The sequence below is a fragment of the Lissotriton helveticus genome, chromosome 7 (genome assembly GCF_964261635.1).
Source record: "Lissotriton helveticus chromosome 7, aLisHel1.1, whole genome shotgun sequence".
Classification (NCBI taxonomy): Eukaryota; Metazoa; Chordata; class Amphibia; order Caudata; family Salamandridae; genus Lissotriton; species Lissotriton helveticus.
This window is the reverse complement of record NC_136068.1, coordinates 1,083,653,983-1,083,669,341: the sequence shown is the minus strand read 5'-3', so window position 1 is coordinate 1,083,669,341 and position 15,359 is coordinate 1,083,653,983. Positions and strand designations below refer to the sequence as shown.

At 48.8% G+C, this 15,359-nt stretch overlaps 1 protein-coding gene across 2 annotated transcripts in view; it reads right to left on the bottom strand.

The window, feature by feature from the left end:
• The window catches only part of RPTOR (regulatory associated protein of MTOR complex 1), a 2,181,859-nt gene that overhangs the window by 494,734 nt on the left and 1,671,766 nt on the right, over nt 1-15,359 (bottom strand). For both annotated transcript variants that reach the window (XM_078654105.1, XM_078654106.1), the window contains exon 22: nt 8,718-8,821. In XM_078654105.1, coding sequence (XP_078510231.1) covers nt 8,718-8,821 — 104 coding nt within the window. The remainder of the gene's footprint in view (nt 1-8,717; nt 8,822-15,359) is intronic.

The following is a 15,359-nucleotide window of genomic DNA, read 5'->3' as shown; positions in this document are numbered from 1 at the left end:
GGTGGCGTGAAACAAGGGCCCTCAAAGGGATGACCTTAACCATAGAAATCAGTTCGCAGAACGGGGAGGATGGGTGGGGCAGTAAGGAATCTATCACTACTAATGTTTCTTACAGATATATCGTTACCGAAGGTAAGTAACTTGTTCATCTGAAAGAAACACATAGTGATAGATTCCTTACCTTAGAATAGATACCACAGCAATACCAACCCCAGTGGTGGGTCTGCAAACCAAGATCACACCAGGAAGTCTTGCAGAACAGAACGGCCAAAGAAGCGGTCTCACCGAACTTGGCTGTCCAGGCAGTAATGCTTATTGAAAGTGAGCAGCGAGGCCCATGTAGATGCCTGACAGATGTCTTATAAGTGGACACCATGTCCCAACGCCGTAGTGGCAGCAGTCGCCCTGGTAGAATGGGCGTGCAGCCCCAACGGAGGATCCTTTTTAGCCAAAGAGTAACAGGTTTTAATACACAAGACGACCCACCGGGAGATAGTCCACTTGTGTACGGCCCGACCATTCTTGGCGCCAACATAGCCAACAAAGAGCTGGTCAACCACCTTTAACTGTTGTGTGCAATTGAGGTAAAAGGAGAGTGCACGTTTTGGGTCCAGACGGGGGAGCCTCTCTTCCTCTTTAGAAGGATCCGAAGGTGGGCAAAGTGATGGTATGCCTGATGTGAAAAGCAGTGACAACTTTTGGCAGAAAGGATGGACAGGTTCTGAGCACAATCTTGTCCGGATGGACAGACAGAAAAGAAGGTTTACAAGAAAGAGCCTGGAGTTCACTCACTCGCCTAGAGGAGGTGATGGCCACCAGGAAAGCAGTCTTTAGAGTCCAGAGACGTAGAGGACAGTGGTGAAAAGGCTAAAAGGGAGCACACATCAAGTATGTAAGAACCAGATTCAAGTCCCACTGTGGCATCACAAAATGAATAGGAGGGAAAAGTAGAGTAATGCCTTTGAGGAATCTATTTAGACAGGGGACTTGAAGAGAGAGGGCTGATCAGAGAGCCTGGGAAAGGCCAAAATAGCAGAAAGGTAGCCTTTGATAGTGCCCAGAGCAGAGCCCTGCTGGGCCAAAGAAAGAAGAAACAAAAGAACTTCCGAAAGAAAGGCAAAAAGGGAATCCACAGCCTTTGCTGTGCACCATGCCACAAATTTGTTCCACCTGTAGGCATATACCAACTTAGTGGAGGGCCACCTGGCCACCAGAATAACATTCCAAACTTCAGGAGGCAAGTTAAAAGGAATCAACTGCCGCCGCTCAATCTCCACGCAAGGAGGTGGAGACTGGACAGGATCGGGTGGAGGACCATCCCCTGCTGCTGCGACCGAAGAGGCAGTCGGATCGGGGGATCGATGGTCATACTGAGTAGCTCGGGATACCATACTCTTCTAGCCCAGTCTGGAGCCACAAGAATCACTTTGGCCCGGTCGCGCCTGATCTTCTTCAGCGCTCTGGGCAGAAGTGCTATAGGCGGAAAGGTGTTCAACAGACCGCAACTCCACTCGCGACTAAAAGTGTTGGCTGAGCGAGTGCCGCCTTGGGAATTCCAACGCCCAGAACTGATGACATTGCGTGTTCTCTTCGGTAGCGAATAGATCTAACCAAGGCTCTCCCCACTGCTGAATGAGACCTTGCGCCACGTCTGAGTGAAGACGCCATTCGTGATGCATCATGCAACTGCGGCTGAGTTAGTCCGCCCTGGCGTTCAGTGAACCTGCCAGGTGTTGAACCACCAGGGAAATGCCCTGATGTTCCAGCCACGTCCAGAGGCGCAGAGCCTCCTGACATAGGGTCCACAACCCCACCCCGCCCTGTCTGTTGCAGTACCACATGGCGGTGGTGTTGTCTGTGAACACCTGAACTACTCTCCCCTTGACAGAGGGAAGGAATGCCTTCAGTGCAAGCCGGATCGCCCGAAGCTTCAGAAGATTGATATGGAGTCTTGACTCTGCTGGAGACTAGGGGCCTCTGATCTCCGCCTCTCCCATGTGACCACCCCATCCCAGGAGGGACGTATCCGTCACAACTGAGTGCTCCGGATAGGGAAGGGAGAGGTATCTGCCATTGACCCAATGCCGATTTGTGAGCCACCACTGCAACTGTCTTGCAGTGCCCTCCGAGATCTGGACGGACTCTGACAGATTCCCCTGATGCAGCGCCCACTGGAACTACAGGTCCCACTGCAGAGCATGCATATGCCATCTGGCATGATCGAACAAGCGGATGCAGGAGGCCATGAGGCCCAGCAGCCTCAGGGTCAGCCTGACCGAAACCCAGGATAGAGGCCGGAAGATCGGAATCAGAACTTGAATATCCTGGACTCGTCATTTGGGAGGATAGACCCGAAAGAGTGTCATATCCAGAACTGCTCTGATAAAGAGGAGCTTTGAGAGGGAATCAGGTGCGACTTCGGCACATTGATGGAAAACCCCAGCAAATGCAGGAGGTCGGCCATAGTCTGGAGGTGGGAGACGACTGCCTGGGGCGATCCTGCCTTCGTCGAGATAGGGGAAGACTGAAACCCTTGATCTGCGCAGATGAGCTGCGACCACCACCATCACTTTCTTGAACACCCGAGGGGCACTGGTAAGGCCAAAGGGGGAGCACAGTAAACTGAAAGTGCTCGTGGCTTACCGCAAACCGCAGGTAACGCCGGTGGGCAGGCAGGACGGCAATATGGACACATGCGTCCTGCAGATCCAACGCTACCATCCAGTCTCCAGGGTCGAGGGAAGACAAGACCTGAGCCAGAGTTAACATCTTGATGTTCTCCTTCTGAAGAAAGCGGTTGACGTTCCGGAGGTCTAAGATAGGACACATGCCCTTGTCCTTCTTGGGCACCAGAATCTAGTGAGAATAACAATCACGACCTACTTCTGGCGCAGGAACGCGCTCAATGGCCCCCTTGGCCAAGAGGGCCACAACTTCCTGTTGAAGAAGTGGCAAGTGATCCCACGACATGCGATGGCACTGGGGTGGCATGGCTGGAGGGGAGGGAGTAGCCCCTTCGGACTATTTGTAAAACCCACCTGTCCGTAGTGATGGTGCGCCAGTAGGGGTGGTGATGGCGAATCCTGCTGGCCACTGGCATTTGAGGGGCCTGAAATACCGGAATAGGAAGGTTTGGAGGCTGTGGTAGCTGGGGTGGAGGTGCACTGACCCGCCCGCTGGCTCCCTGACCCGCCTCTGCGGGTTCCACTTATGCGGCCGCGCTGAGACTGTTGCTGCTGCGACCTGTGGCTCTGAAGCAAACGTGTTGGTGCGCCCCTTCTGAGGCCACAAAAGGACAAAAAAGCAGAAGGCGGAGGAGGGCGAGTGTCCGAAAGGCACAAGGACTTGGCCGTAGCCCATGAGTCCTTAAAGCGCTCCAATGCACTGTCTGTCTTGTTGGCAAAAAGGTGAATGCCATTAAAGGGCATGTCCATCAGGGTGTTCTGGACATCCCCCGAGAAGCAAGTAGTCCTCAGCCAGGCACGGCGGCAGGGCGCCACTGTCGTGGAAATCGCCTTGCCCAGCGAGTCAGCGGTGTCAAAGCCACATTGTATTGTGAACTTTGCTGCATCTCTACCTTCAGCAACAGCTTGGAAGAGCACCGTCCGGGCATCCTCCAGACACTGAGGCAGCACCTGCGCCACAGTTTCCCACAAACTGAGTGGGAAAAATGCCCCAAGAGGCATGCGGTGTTCACAGACCGCAGCCCTGAACTGGCAGAAGAAATAATCTTCTTCCTAAACTGTTCCAGTCTCTTGGATTCCCTATCCAGAGATGCAGTAGGGAAGGCGCTTTGGGACGTAGAAGCTTGGACAACCAAGCTCTCAGGAGTGGGGTGTTGGGAGAGAAAGAAGGGGTCGCTCGGGGCCGGGCGATGGCGTCAGGTCACGTTCCTATCCACAAGAGCCCCTGTGTTGGGCCTGGACCAGGTGCCCAAAAGAACGTCTGAAAGTGCATCATTAAAGGGCAGCAGTGGCTTCACAGAGGTAGCTGCCGGCTGAAGCACATCTGTCAGGAGGTTAGTCGACAGCCACTGTAGGGAGTTTGAGGTGGAGAGCCTCTGACGCCTTATGCAACGGAGGAGGGTGCTTAACTTGCACCCTCCTTCGTTGCCACGGTAGGAGGAGTTAGCATGCCAAGGTCACGAAAGGTGTCAAGACCGCAGGCATCCCCCCATTCCTCAACCCAGTCCGGGTCAAACTCACACTGTGCTGTAAGAGGGTCCTAAGACCCCTCCCAGTCCTTCTGTTCCTCCAAAGGCTGTGGAACAGGCCGAAAATACGTAGACTGGTGGACATAGGGGTAGAAAGGCCCCATCGGCGTCCGTCCACTTAAGGGCTGAAACCAGGGACGGCGTCGTCAGGGGCACGGGCAACGTCGGGAGTGGTGCCGGTGGAGGTGTCGACCAGCGTCGACCGAGATCCAAGCCTGGATCCCTGGGGGGCCTGCGGCGCTGGAGCCGACAGCGATGCCGGAACCAAAGCTGCCGACAGTGAAGGGCGAGGACCCATATTCGGGCCTGCAGGCCAAAGGCACGCCGGCGGGGCCCGACGGCCCAAAGAGGCGGGCCATGGCTGCCAGAAATTCCTGCAGCTGGGTCAGAGTCGCCGACGGACCCGGGAAGGGCGGGTAGGCCGACAGCGACACTGTAGGCTCCGCTGGAGCCACGGGGAAGGCACCACCCGCACCCTCAACCACGTGACGGGCGATTTGAAGTTGGTGAGAGATGGCGCTTCTTTGACTTCTTGTGATGCTTCGCCTTACCTGACCCGAGTGCGAAGACTTCGATCCAGAAGAACGATGGTGATGGTTCCGCGACCGGTCCCTCGACATCCCACGGGACCGGGACCTTGAGCGGCGTGGAGCCGACTGCCAGACTTCAAGCATCTTTCGGGACCGCTCCCGCAGAGTCTTCGCACCATGGCCTGGCAGTCGGGGCACGACTTGGGGTCGTGGTTGCGCCCCAGGCAGTAGAGACACACGTGGTGCGGGTTAGTCACCAACATTACTCGATGACAATTCCCACAGGACTTGAAACTGGGCTTCCCTAGGGCACCAGGAGTCGATCGACTCGAAAAGAAGAGACAAAAAAGCCTTGAAAAAGTCAGTCAAAAAGTGACTGGGGGTACCGCTCTCTCAGGATCTGCACTGTTGGCACGGAAAAAGAAAGAACTGACGGCAGCGCGCGAGGACGGTATCTAAGTAGCAGCGCGCGAGGACGGTATCTAAGTAGCTAACGTGACGTCATCTCGGCAACCACGACGCCAACTACAGACACGGAGCCGCGCGGCGCCACCTTCCGACGCGCAGGGGAACTGCTGACGAAAACTTTCCGGATCCAGTCTGACGCCTGGGGGTAATGCTAAGGTAAGGAATCTATCAATATGTGTTTCTTTCAGATTCAGTTACATCTAGGGTGACCAACCGTCCGTAAATATCACGGACTGCCCGTTATTTGGGCCTCTTGTCCGTTGTCCATCAGGAATTCTGTCATGGATGCCTTTTGTCCGTAATTCTAGTCGTTGGTGCAAGCTGCCCAAGAGTTCTCTAACTCTCACAGCAGGGACCAGATCGCACTGCTGTGAACTGAAGGGCCTACAGCAGCCACTCCCCACTTGGCACAGAGTGGTATCAGACATTATCATTCTGTCTGTCTGCCTGATTATCAGACACAGACTAATAGTGGGCCCCTCTGTACGGATATAGCATTTGTTGGGCCTCCTCCTGCCAGAGGACTTCATACTGTGGGGCACGCCCCCCTGGGGGGTCTGGGCCTGCATTCCCAGAGGGGGTGCAAATGCCTTAGCAAATAAGTGTAAGTGAAGATGGTCTGGAAGTGTTGCCTTCTTTATTTGGCGTAATTCCAGGCGGGTTTAATTTACAGACTTGAAGTGTAAAGTATAAATAGGGGGATGCCAGCATCGAATAGAAGGCTGGGGTCGAGTGTGGTGACAGGGTCAAAGAGGTGGCTGAGAAGAACAAACTGTTCTGTAAGGACTTTGTTATTTCATATGCAGTTACAAAGGCAAAAAAGTAACCCACATACAATGAAAAAATAAATAAATGAAGGTTTAGACAATGTTATTCTGGCAAATCCCTTAATCTCCGGTGCCTACAAACTAATGTGACCTTGTGTAATGTAATAGGTGCTCATCGCATTCTGCATTTGTTCAGAAGCTAGTGATAAATAAAGGTGTCCAAAGGTATTAATGTAATACGTCTGATATTTATCAAAAGATACTTCTACTATCTCACACTAGTAGGTACACTGAAAAACCACGGAGGGGTCCAGAAATATGCAAATGAAAAAATCCAAACTGGTAGAACATACATTATATTTGTTAACAGTGTGTCAAATTCAACAAATGTATACGCCAGGGTCAGTTCCCCAAAACTTATTTTAGTGTTCCTGAGCGTCTGCATGATGCTAGTGTCTCATCTTCCGCACAAGGAACAGGATTCCTCTCCGTTCATAACAAGCTGTGCAGTCTGCAATAGATTTACTTGAAACACAGCTTTAATAGAACTAGCTCTGGTCTAATACCACTTAGGTATTTGTGCCTGTGGACTAGTGTTCTCAAACAAATTTAAGAAACTTAGAATCTGATGTCAGTTTTTCATTATTCGCCATAGTCCTTTCCCGATGCTGCAAAAGCAGCTCCATTTTCCAAAGTGATTTGCCTGCATTTTATTAGGAACATTTGCTGAAGTGTACACTACACCCAGTGCGGGGAAGGTGCCTTTTTTTTGTTTTAGACTGGGTGGGCTGCCTGCTTTTCTGTCACTGTAAAATGCTTACTCAGCAAATATAGGAGTCCATAACAAAGCTTATAGGGATCCAACCATTTGCACATTTTCACATGTTTTAATCATACATGATTTTAATTTAGGGTTTGCGACAGTGAGAGCTATGTGTGTTTGTGTGATGTGATTGTGGCTCCTTGTTTTAGTAACTTGTGGTGTCATCGGATTTATGTGAGTTCCTACTCTGTGCGTATGATGTGGAATGTGTGCGTGATTGTGTGTGTATGTGAGGATGCATCTTCGTATGAATATTTATGATGGTGTATATCATCGGGTGTGTGTTGATGTGATATGTGTCTATATTTTGATCTGTTGGTGAGTGCACACGCCTTTAAGCTGTGTTATATAACTGTGTGTGAAAGCAATATGTGTTTGTTGGAGAAAATGTGATCATGCGATTGTGTGTTGGTAAGATGGCATATGTTAAAGTTACTGGTGTGACAAGATGCGTGTCTGAGTGTTTTAGTTTAATATGCCAAGATGTGTTATGATGTATAGCAGTATACCATTGTCTGGGTCTATTGGTTTATGAGTGATGGTGTGTGGTGGTGTATGTGATATGACAGAGTACAGTTAGTACCACTAGGGTGCATGTGATAGGGAGAGTGTGTATAATAGGGAGTGTGATAGTGTGCCAATTATGTTTGTGTGATTGTTTTTTTTTCTCCAAGTCTTTCATTATTCTAAAGTTGATAAATAGGGTTCTTTTGGATATTTAACTGTGGAATTTAATAATAATGTGGCAGAGTTGAGCAAATTATTCAGCAAGAAAAGGCAAATGATGTGGCATAACGCAGCACATTTTGTAATAGTGTTACTTAATCGTTGTGACATTTTTAAACTTGTTAACACTGTCTGCGCATACGTTGCAACGCCTTAGTACCAGTTTAACACCCAAATATAGCAATAAGCAATAGTTAATGGAAAACAAAGAGCACAGTAGAAATACCTACATAACATGATCGATGTGCTTTAATCCCAGAATCCTTTATGCCCCACTGTGACCTGCCAGACATCTGCTTTGGGCTAGAACCTTGGATACATTTCTACCCCATTCTTTGAAAATAAGTATTTTCTTAACAGTGATTTTCTGTCTGTGTGTATGTATATGTCATTTCTGTAACGGGAACTGCTATCTAACTATTCTGGACCATAATAATACCATACACTACATAACACTACACTCAGCAGTCAGCAGCAAATTATAGCTCATGCAGGCTGGTTAATAACTCACTTTTCCTGCTTATTGCTCTTACCCTCACACAAGATCTCTCCACTATACATCTTATCCATCCCTCAGTACTGTACCAGCCCCTAAATCCAGGATTTGTAAAGCCCGGCAGATCACCCATGAGGGTCTCAAGGCATTGAATGGTAGGTACGGGGAGATAAAGTGATTTTTCCCAGAATCACAGGATGTTGACGCCTATGACGAGACACAAACCTGGATCCCAACAGCTCCAAAGTCGGCTGCTGAGGTCCTTATGCCACAACCAGTCATTACCAGCTGAACAAACATGGAATACCTGAAGCGATCTGACACAGAAAGCTGGTCACTCGCAGGACTGCACTCTAGTTCAGCACTGCAGGTCCAAATTAGTTACATTGTCCAAGAGCTGCGTTTACATCTCACAATACCACTCAGATATGAGATTCTAGTAACAAAGTCCATCCGAGCAGGTCTTCCCAGACACTTCTCCCACCAAACATGCCTGCTCAGGACTATGAACTGTAAACAAAATATCAGACAGGACAACCCTGTGCAGTAACCATATAAATAGATTTTGGTCCTGAATTTTGACCCTTTGTCCTGAATTTTAACACTCACCATCCTGAATTTGCACCCATGCCAGTTGGTCACCCTAATTAAATCTGTTTTGGAGGCTCTACAGGAGGGCCTGCTAGGTACGTACCCCACTTGGTGAATGTGGACCCCCTTGTTTGTGGGGCTGGCAGGTGCAGACTGCGTCAGGGAGGAGGCTTCCAGGATTCGCTGCGGACGGGCATTCACAGTTGCCTAAAATATGGGAATAGCAAGGGAGGGGGGAGAGGAGAGGTGAAACAGAAAATAATTGATTTGAGCTTGTTTCAGAAGTGCTACCTGCGCTAGGCGAGCAATGATCAGTGGTGACGCGCCGTGAAGTCAGCAGCTCTCCCTAAAGCCCCTCTCCACGCTATTCTAAGTGCATCTGAGAGGTTCTGAATGTCTTAATGCCTGTTCTTAAGAGCTCAAGTCGATAGCCCCGGTTTAATCAGATAAACACTTCCAGGCAGGCGGCCGCGCGCGGTGGAACCCGCCACGCACCAACTAATTCCCAGCGCGTGATTCCATTATCCAGACGCTTCCGCTGGGCGGGTGGGCAGGTGGCAGCCGGCGGGGCGCGCGCGGGGGCTGATTGCGAGGACTGATTTCTTAACTCGCTCTCTACCTTCGCCAGCTGTAAGATGCAGACGTTTTCAATTACGAGATATTCCTCAATGCTAACTCTAAAACTAGAACAAAAGCGTCCATAACTACAAGGTACAATTCAAAATAGAGCTTATGCGTTTGAGTCTCTGAGGCAAAGGCGGGATTTAAATAAACAAGAGAAATCCAACATTTAGTGGGAAAAGAGAGTGATCAATGGATATTGAAGCACTCAGTGTTTGTGAAAATACCCCTCACACACCAAAAGGCCCCTTGGTGTCATGCTTCATCATCGGGGTCTTCGCACCCCTCTATCGGGATGCGGCGTGCTGCGACCGACTACTACGAGGGAGCACTTACAATGTTGGCTATGTGTGGTGTACAGTGTGTGGGTTGTGTTACAAGTGAGTAGGGAGTGTTGTGAAAAGTTTTAAAAAGTACCTGGCACTAGAGCGGGAAAGAAAAAAGTTTTATTCTGTGCTCCGGCTGGTACCGTTAAAAAGAAAGTGCAGGGCGAGGTCAACCTGTTGTATTAATGAACAGGACCTCCGATGTGCTTATGTGTCGACATGTTTCGGAGACAAGCTCCTTCTTCAGGACAGGGGCACAAACTCCCTTCCCTACTCACGTCTTTTGCTACGTAAAACTGTGTATTTACAGAAAAGTGAATTTTACTTTGAATAGGCTAAGTGTGCCTACAGCGGTCTGCTACAAGCACAATGACCTGTAGAAAGACAAAAAAAGATTTACCTAATGGTTACCCATGTAACGGGTAGTTCATGCAGGTGCAGTCACCTGGAACCTCACCATTTGCTTAGCGATAAGCTTTCATAAAAAAGAAGACTCACTACACATACAACATAAAACATATAGAGCACTAGGATTTTTTCTGTAAACCTGAAATTCATACTTGTGAAGCTTGGTTGTGGGCTTCATGAGCAAAATAGGAACGTCGGGGTGCTGCTCCAATGGCAATCTGCAGTAGAGAATGGTGTGGCCATTACTAATCATTCTTTAACACTTACTTCTGTGGATGGTTAGAGATGATCGTGGCAGAATGGTACTCCTTTGGTGTCATACTCACATAGTCAGGACGCTCTGATCACCGCCTTACCCCGTCCGCTGCTCCGCTGGTTGTGGAGTAGGTAGCGGATTAGGCTATTTATAGGCCTTTTCGTTAATTGGGCGGAAGGGAAACTCATCCCATGTTTGGGTATTCCGCTGTGTGGCCATACAGGGCGTCTGTATGTTCCAGATGCGCTGACATAGGATAAGCGTCTGCAGGCGCTGGTGGTTTGGTGTTGCGCATGCGCGTTAGCCTGGCACTGTTCAGCGGCGCATGCGCAGTTGGAAGTGTCTCGTTTTGTGCGCACGCGCACCTGACACACGCATCTCTTGTGCGCTGTCTCCAATGCGCTTGTGTCCATGAGCCCGGTATCGAGTGTCTGTCAGATGTTTTAAAGATGTGCACTACGTTAAAGTTACAGACGTTCTCATTGTCTGGGTATCACAAAAGGACAGAGAGGGCAGATTTAAATAAATTAGGAGACAGTCAGAGTAGAACAATGTCCATTTCTTCATTTTTAGTTCGGCGGACATAGTTGTGTAGACTGGGCACCAGTTGCAGTTCAGTTTTTGCGCTCGGTTCGCTCATTGGGTGGTCTTTTACGTTGATAATTGACTCCACGGGACATCGTCGTTGAGCCCGTTCAGATGGGTCCCCAGACGGAACACCCACCGCTGTTCTTTCTGAAAAAGGCCCACCTCAGAGGGTAATTGTTCGATGATAGTCCATTTTAAATCATTCACACAGTGTTGGGATGTCAAATAATGCGTGGCAATTTTCGTGGTACTTTTTTTACAGCGCACATTACTCTTGTGTTCGTTCATTCTTGTCTTCATGGCTCGTGTAGTCATGCCTACATACTCGAGGTTGCACGGGCACGTAATGAGGTAGATCACGTTTTTGGAGTTACAATTTGTGAACCTTCTTTGTTCCCATGTCGAGCCGTTGCTGAAGCTGAGTCTAGTGCTTTTATCAGTCAAATGGCAGCTACTGCAGTTACCACACGGAAAGTGTCCCTTAACACTTATGGTTGGTTGTGTGGACGTAGTCACTGGTTTTGGTCGGGTGTGTACCAACATGTCTTTGAGGTTGCGCCCCCTTCGGTGTGCAAACATCGGTTTTACTTCGGTGTGCAAACCGAAGGGGGCGCAACCTCAAAGACATGTTGGTACACACCCGACCAAAACCAGTGACTACGTCCACACAACCAACCATAAGTGTTAAGGGACACTTTCCGTGTGGTAACTGCAGTAGCTGCCATTTGACTGATAAAAGCACTAGACTCAGCTTCAGCAACGGCTCGACATGGGAACAAAGAAGGTTCACAAATTGTAACTCCAAAAACGTGATCTACCTCATTACGTGCCCGTGCAACCTCGAGTATGTAGGCATGACTACACGAGCCATGAAGACAAGAATGAACGAACACAAGAGTAATGTGCGCTGTAAAAAAAGTACCACGAAAATGGCCACGCATTATTTGACATCCCAACACTGTGTGAATGATTTAAAATGGACTATCATCGAACAATTACCCTCTGAGGTGGGCCTTTTTCAGAAAGAACAGCGGTGGGTGTTCCGTCTGGGGACCCATCTGAACGGGCTCAACGACGATGTCCCGTGGAGTCAATTATCAACGTAAAAGACCACCCAATGAGCGAACCGAGCGCAAAAACTGAACTGCAACTGGTGCCCAGTCTACACAACTATGTCCGCCGAACTAAAAATGAAGAAATGGACATTGTTCTACTCTGACTGTCTCCTAATTTATTTAAATCTGCCCTCTCTGTCCTTTTGTGATACCCAGACAATGAGAACGTCTGTAACTTTAACGTAGTGCACATCTTTAAAACATCTGACAGACACTCGATACCGGGCTCATGGACACAAGCGCATTGGAGACAGCGCACAAGAGATGCGTGTGTCAGGTGCGCGTGCGCACAAAACGAGACACTTCCAACTGCGCATGCGCCGCTGAACAGTGCCAGGCTAACGCGCATGCGCAACACCAAACCACCAGCGCCTGCAGACGCTTATCCTATGTCAGCGCATCTGGAACATACAGACGCCCTGTATGGCCACACAGCGGAATACCCAAACATGGGATGAGTTTCCCTTCCGCCCAATTAACGAAAAGGCCTATAAATAGCCTAATCCGCTACCTACTCCACAACCAGCGGAGCAGCGGACGGGGTAAGGCGGTGATCAGAGCGTCCTGACTATGTGAGTATGACACCAAAGGAGTACCATTCTGCCACGATCATCTCTAACCATCCACAGAAGTAAGTGTTAAAGAATGATTAGTAATGGCCACACCATTCTCTACTGCAGATTGCCATTGGAGCAGCACCCCGACGTTCCTATTTTGCTCATGAAGCCCACAACCAAGCTTCACAAGTATGAATTTCAGGTTTACAGAAAAAATCCTAGTGCTCTATATGTTTTATGTTGTATGTGTAGTGAGTCTTCTTTTTTATGAAAGCTTATCGCTAAGCAAATGGTGAGGTTCCAGGTGACTGCACCTGCATGAACTACCCGTTACATGGGTAACCATTAGGTAAATCTTTTTTTGTCTTTCTACAGGTCATTGTGCTTGTAGCAGACCGCTGTAGGCACACTTAGCCTATTCAAAGTAAAATTCACTTTTCTGTAAATACACAGTTTTACGTAGCAAAAGACGTGAGTAGGGAAGGGAGTTTGTGCCCCTGTCCTGAAGAAGGAGCTTGTCTCCGAAACATGTCGACACATAAGCACATCGGAGGTCCTGTTCATTAATACAACAGGTTGACCTCGCCCTGCACTTTCTTTTTAACGGTACCAGCCGGAGCACAGAATAAAACTTTTTTCTTTCCCGCTCTAGTGCCAGGTACTTTTTAAAACTTTTCACAACACTCCCTACTCACTTGTAACACAACCCACACACTGTACACCACACATAGCCAACATTGTAAGTGCTCCCTCGTAGTCGTCGGTCGCAGCACGCCGCATCCCGATAGAGGGGTGCGAAGACCCCGATGATGAAGCATGACACCAAGGGGCCTTTTGGTGTGTGAGGGGTATTTTCACAAACACTGAGTGCTTCAATATCCATTGATCACTCTCTTTTCCCACTAAATGTTGGATTTCTCTTGTTTATTTGAATACCCAGTGGAGCATAAATCCAACGATTGGCTCTACCTCCCCTTCATGTTTTTGACATAGCAAAGGCGGGATTAACACCCAGCTTTTCTAGGGTGGCACAGCTGAAGGGACCACCCAAAAACGTGATGAGGTATGGTAGATGCGCTCACGGGTGTTATGCTTCACTCGAAACAATTTAAAAGAGACATTTTGTTGTGAGCAATCACGCGCGCGTGCACACATGCAAAGAGGCAGTATGGTGGTGCACCTCAACACAACCTATGACTGAGGGCACTGCTGATCTTGTGAGAAGGTGCAGCTGTAACAGTGCAAACCTAGACACAAAACAACGATGCGCTGGGTGGAGAGGGGGTTCAGAGGTCGAGAGGTATGAGGGGGGGGGGATGCCGGAGAAGACAAGGAAGGTGCGGCAAAGACGAGGAAAAAGTATAGGAATGAGCAGCAACAACACAACATGGAGGAGGACAAGGAGAGGGAGAAGTGTGATGGCGGTGAACAAGGACAAAGAGGGGAAGGCATGAATGATGGATGGGACAGGGGGCATGATTGTCAACGGGGGAGGGCGTTCTCCAGAATGTCCAATAAACACCAGGTCAGACGGATACCAGGTGTTGCTTAAAAAAGAGAGTACCCTTTAGAAACCTGAAGAGTCAACATAAGAGGCATTCTGCAGGGTGGGGTCTGGGATAGAAAACCGGTACAGGCACCAAAATAAAAGTGCACCCCAATAGCAAATCAGACACTTAAAAAAAGTGGCCTACATATGCAAGTCGGGGTAGTTTTACATTTGTAAAGAGAGGCTGGTATAAGTGGTTTGCACAGTATGGGAAATGCATGCATTTGCACTTGCAGCAGGCAATATTTGTGGTAATATCAGAGGAATCAATAGAAAAAACATCCCACCAGACCATAAACAGGACCTCAAACAGAGAAAAATAGAAAAATTCATCCCATACACCGATCTGTGAGACCAGCCCTTGGGCCAGTTTGACCCTTGCAATTGGACACAGTGAGGTCCATGTTAAGTTTCGTAAAAATATGAGCCTCTGTATTTACACTAATCTATTACAGAATGGGCAATAAACAGGGTTATCTACATGCCCCAACCTCTCCCTAAAGAAGCTTAAAGCATCCTTAAAGAATGACGCTTAGCGTTATTTTTTAATATGTGAAATTGTATGGTGGGCTTACGAGTGGCGAAGGTGTGACAATATCATGATAGGAACAGTACACTCCCCAGAACTGCTATGACTGACATATGGCTGACTCTCCCCCAGCCCTACCGGCATTTCTAGGTCCAAGTCATGCTTCCCGCTCAGTCTGCCTTTAGCATAGAAATGTTATTAGAGAGACTGCTGAGCAAAACTTAGCGGAGTGCTATTAGTGCATCTATCTGCGCCACTCGACTAAGGATACTGAAACAGTATTTAGGTGGTTACAACATCCCTGTTTTCACAGCAGTCAACCAGCCCCGTCATTCTTAGTATGGGCGAGGTGAGTGCTACAAAGTCTTATGAAGACCCTCCATTTACCAGTTTCAATTCATCTTTGAAGGCTATGAGTTTTTCTCCATAACAGTGAATAAAATACCATTTTGTACAGGGCCGGAATGATGATCCAAATGCCACCCTGGCAAAAAAGCTGAACCCATCCAGGCTACCTTCATCACCTAACACAATATCTCTCCCTCCATCCATCCATTCTCTCTTGGCTTCCCTCCTATCTCTCTTCTGCCTCTCTGATCGCTTTCTCTCTACCCCCTCTCCTTCTCTCTCTTTCTCTATCTCTCGAAGCCTTCCCATGCCTGGTACAAGTAACCTCAACAAGATGGGGAAAGTGACAGAGGCATCAGTAGCCGACCTGAGCTTTCAAAACCGGCTTTCAAGGATTCCAGCCTTTGTAGAAATGCCCGGTCGAATAAAATGCCTGTCCGGTCAAGCT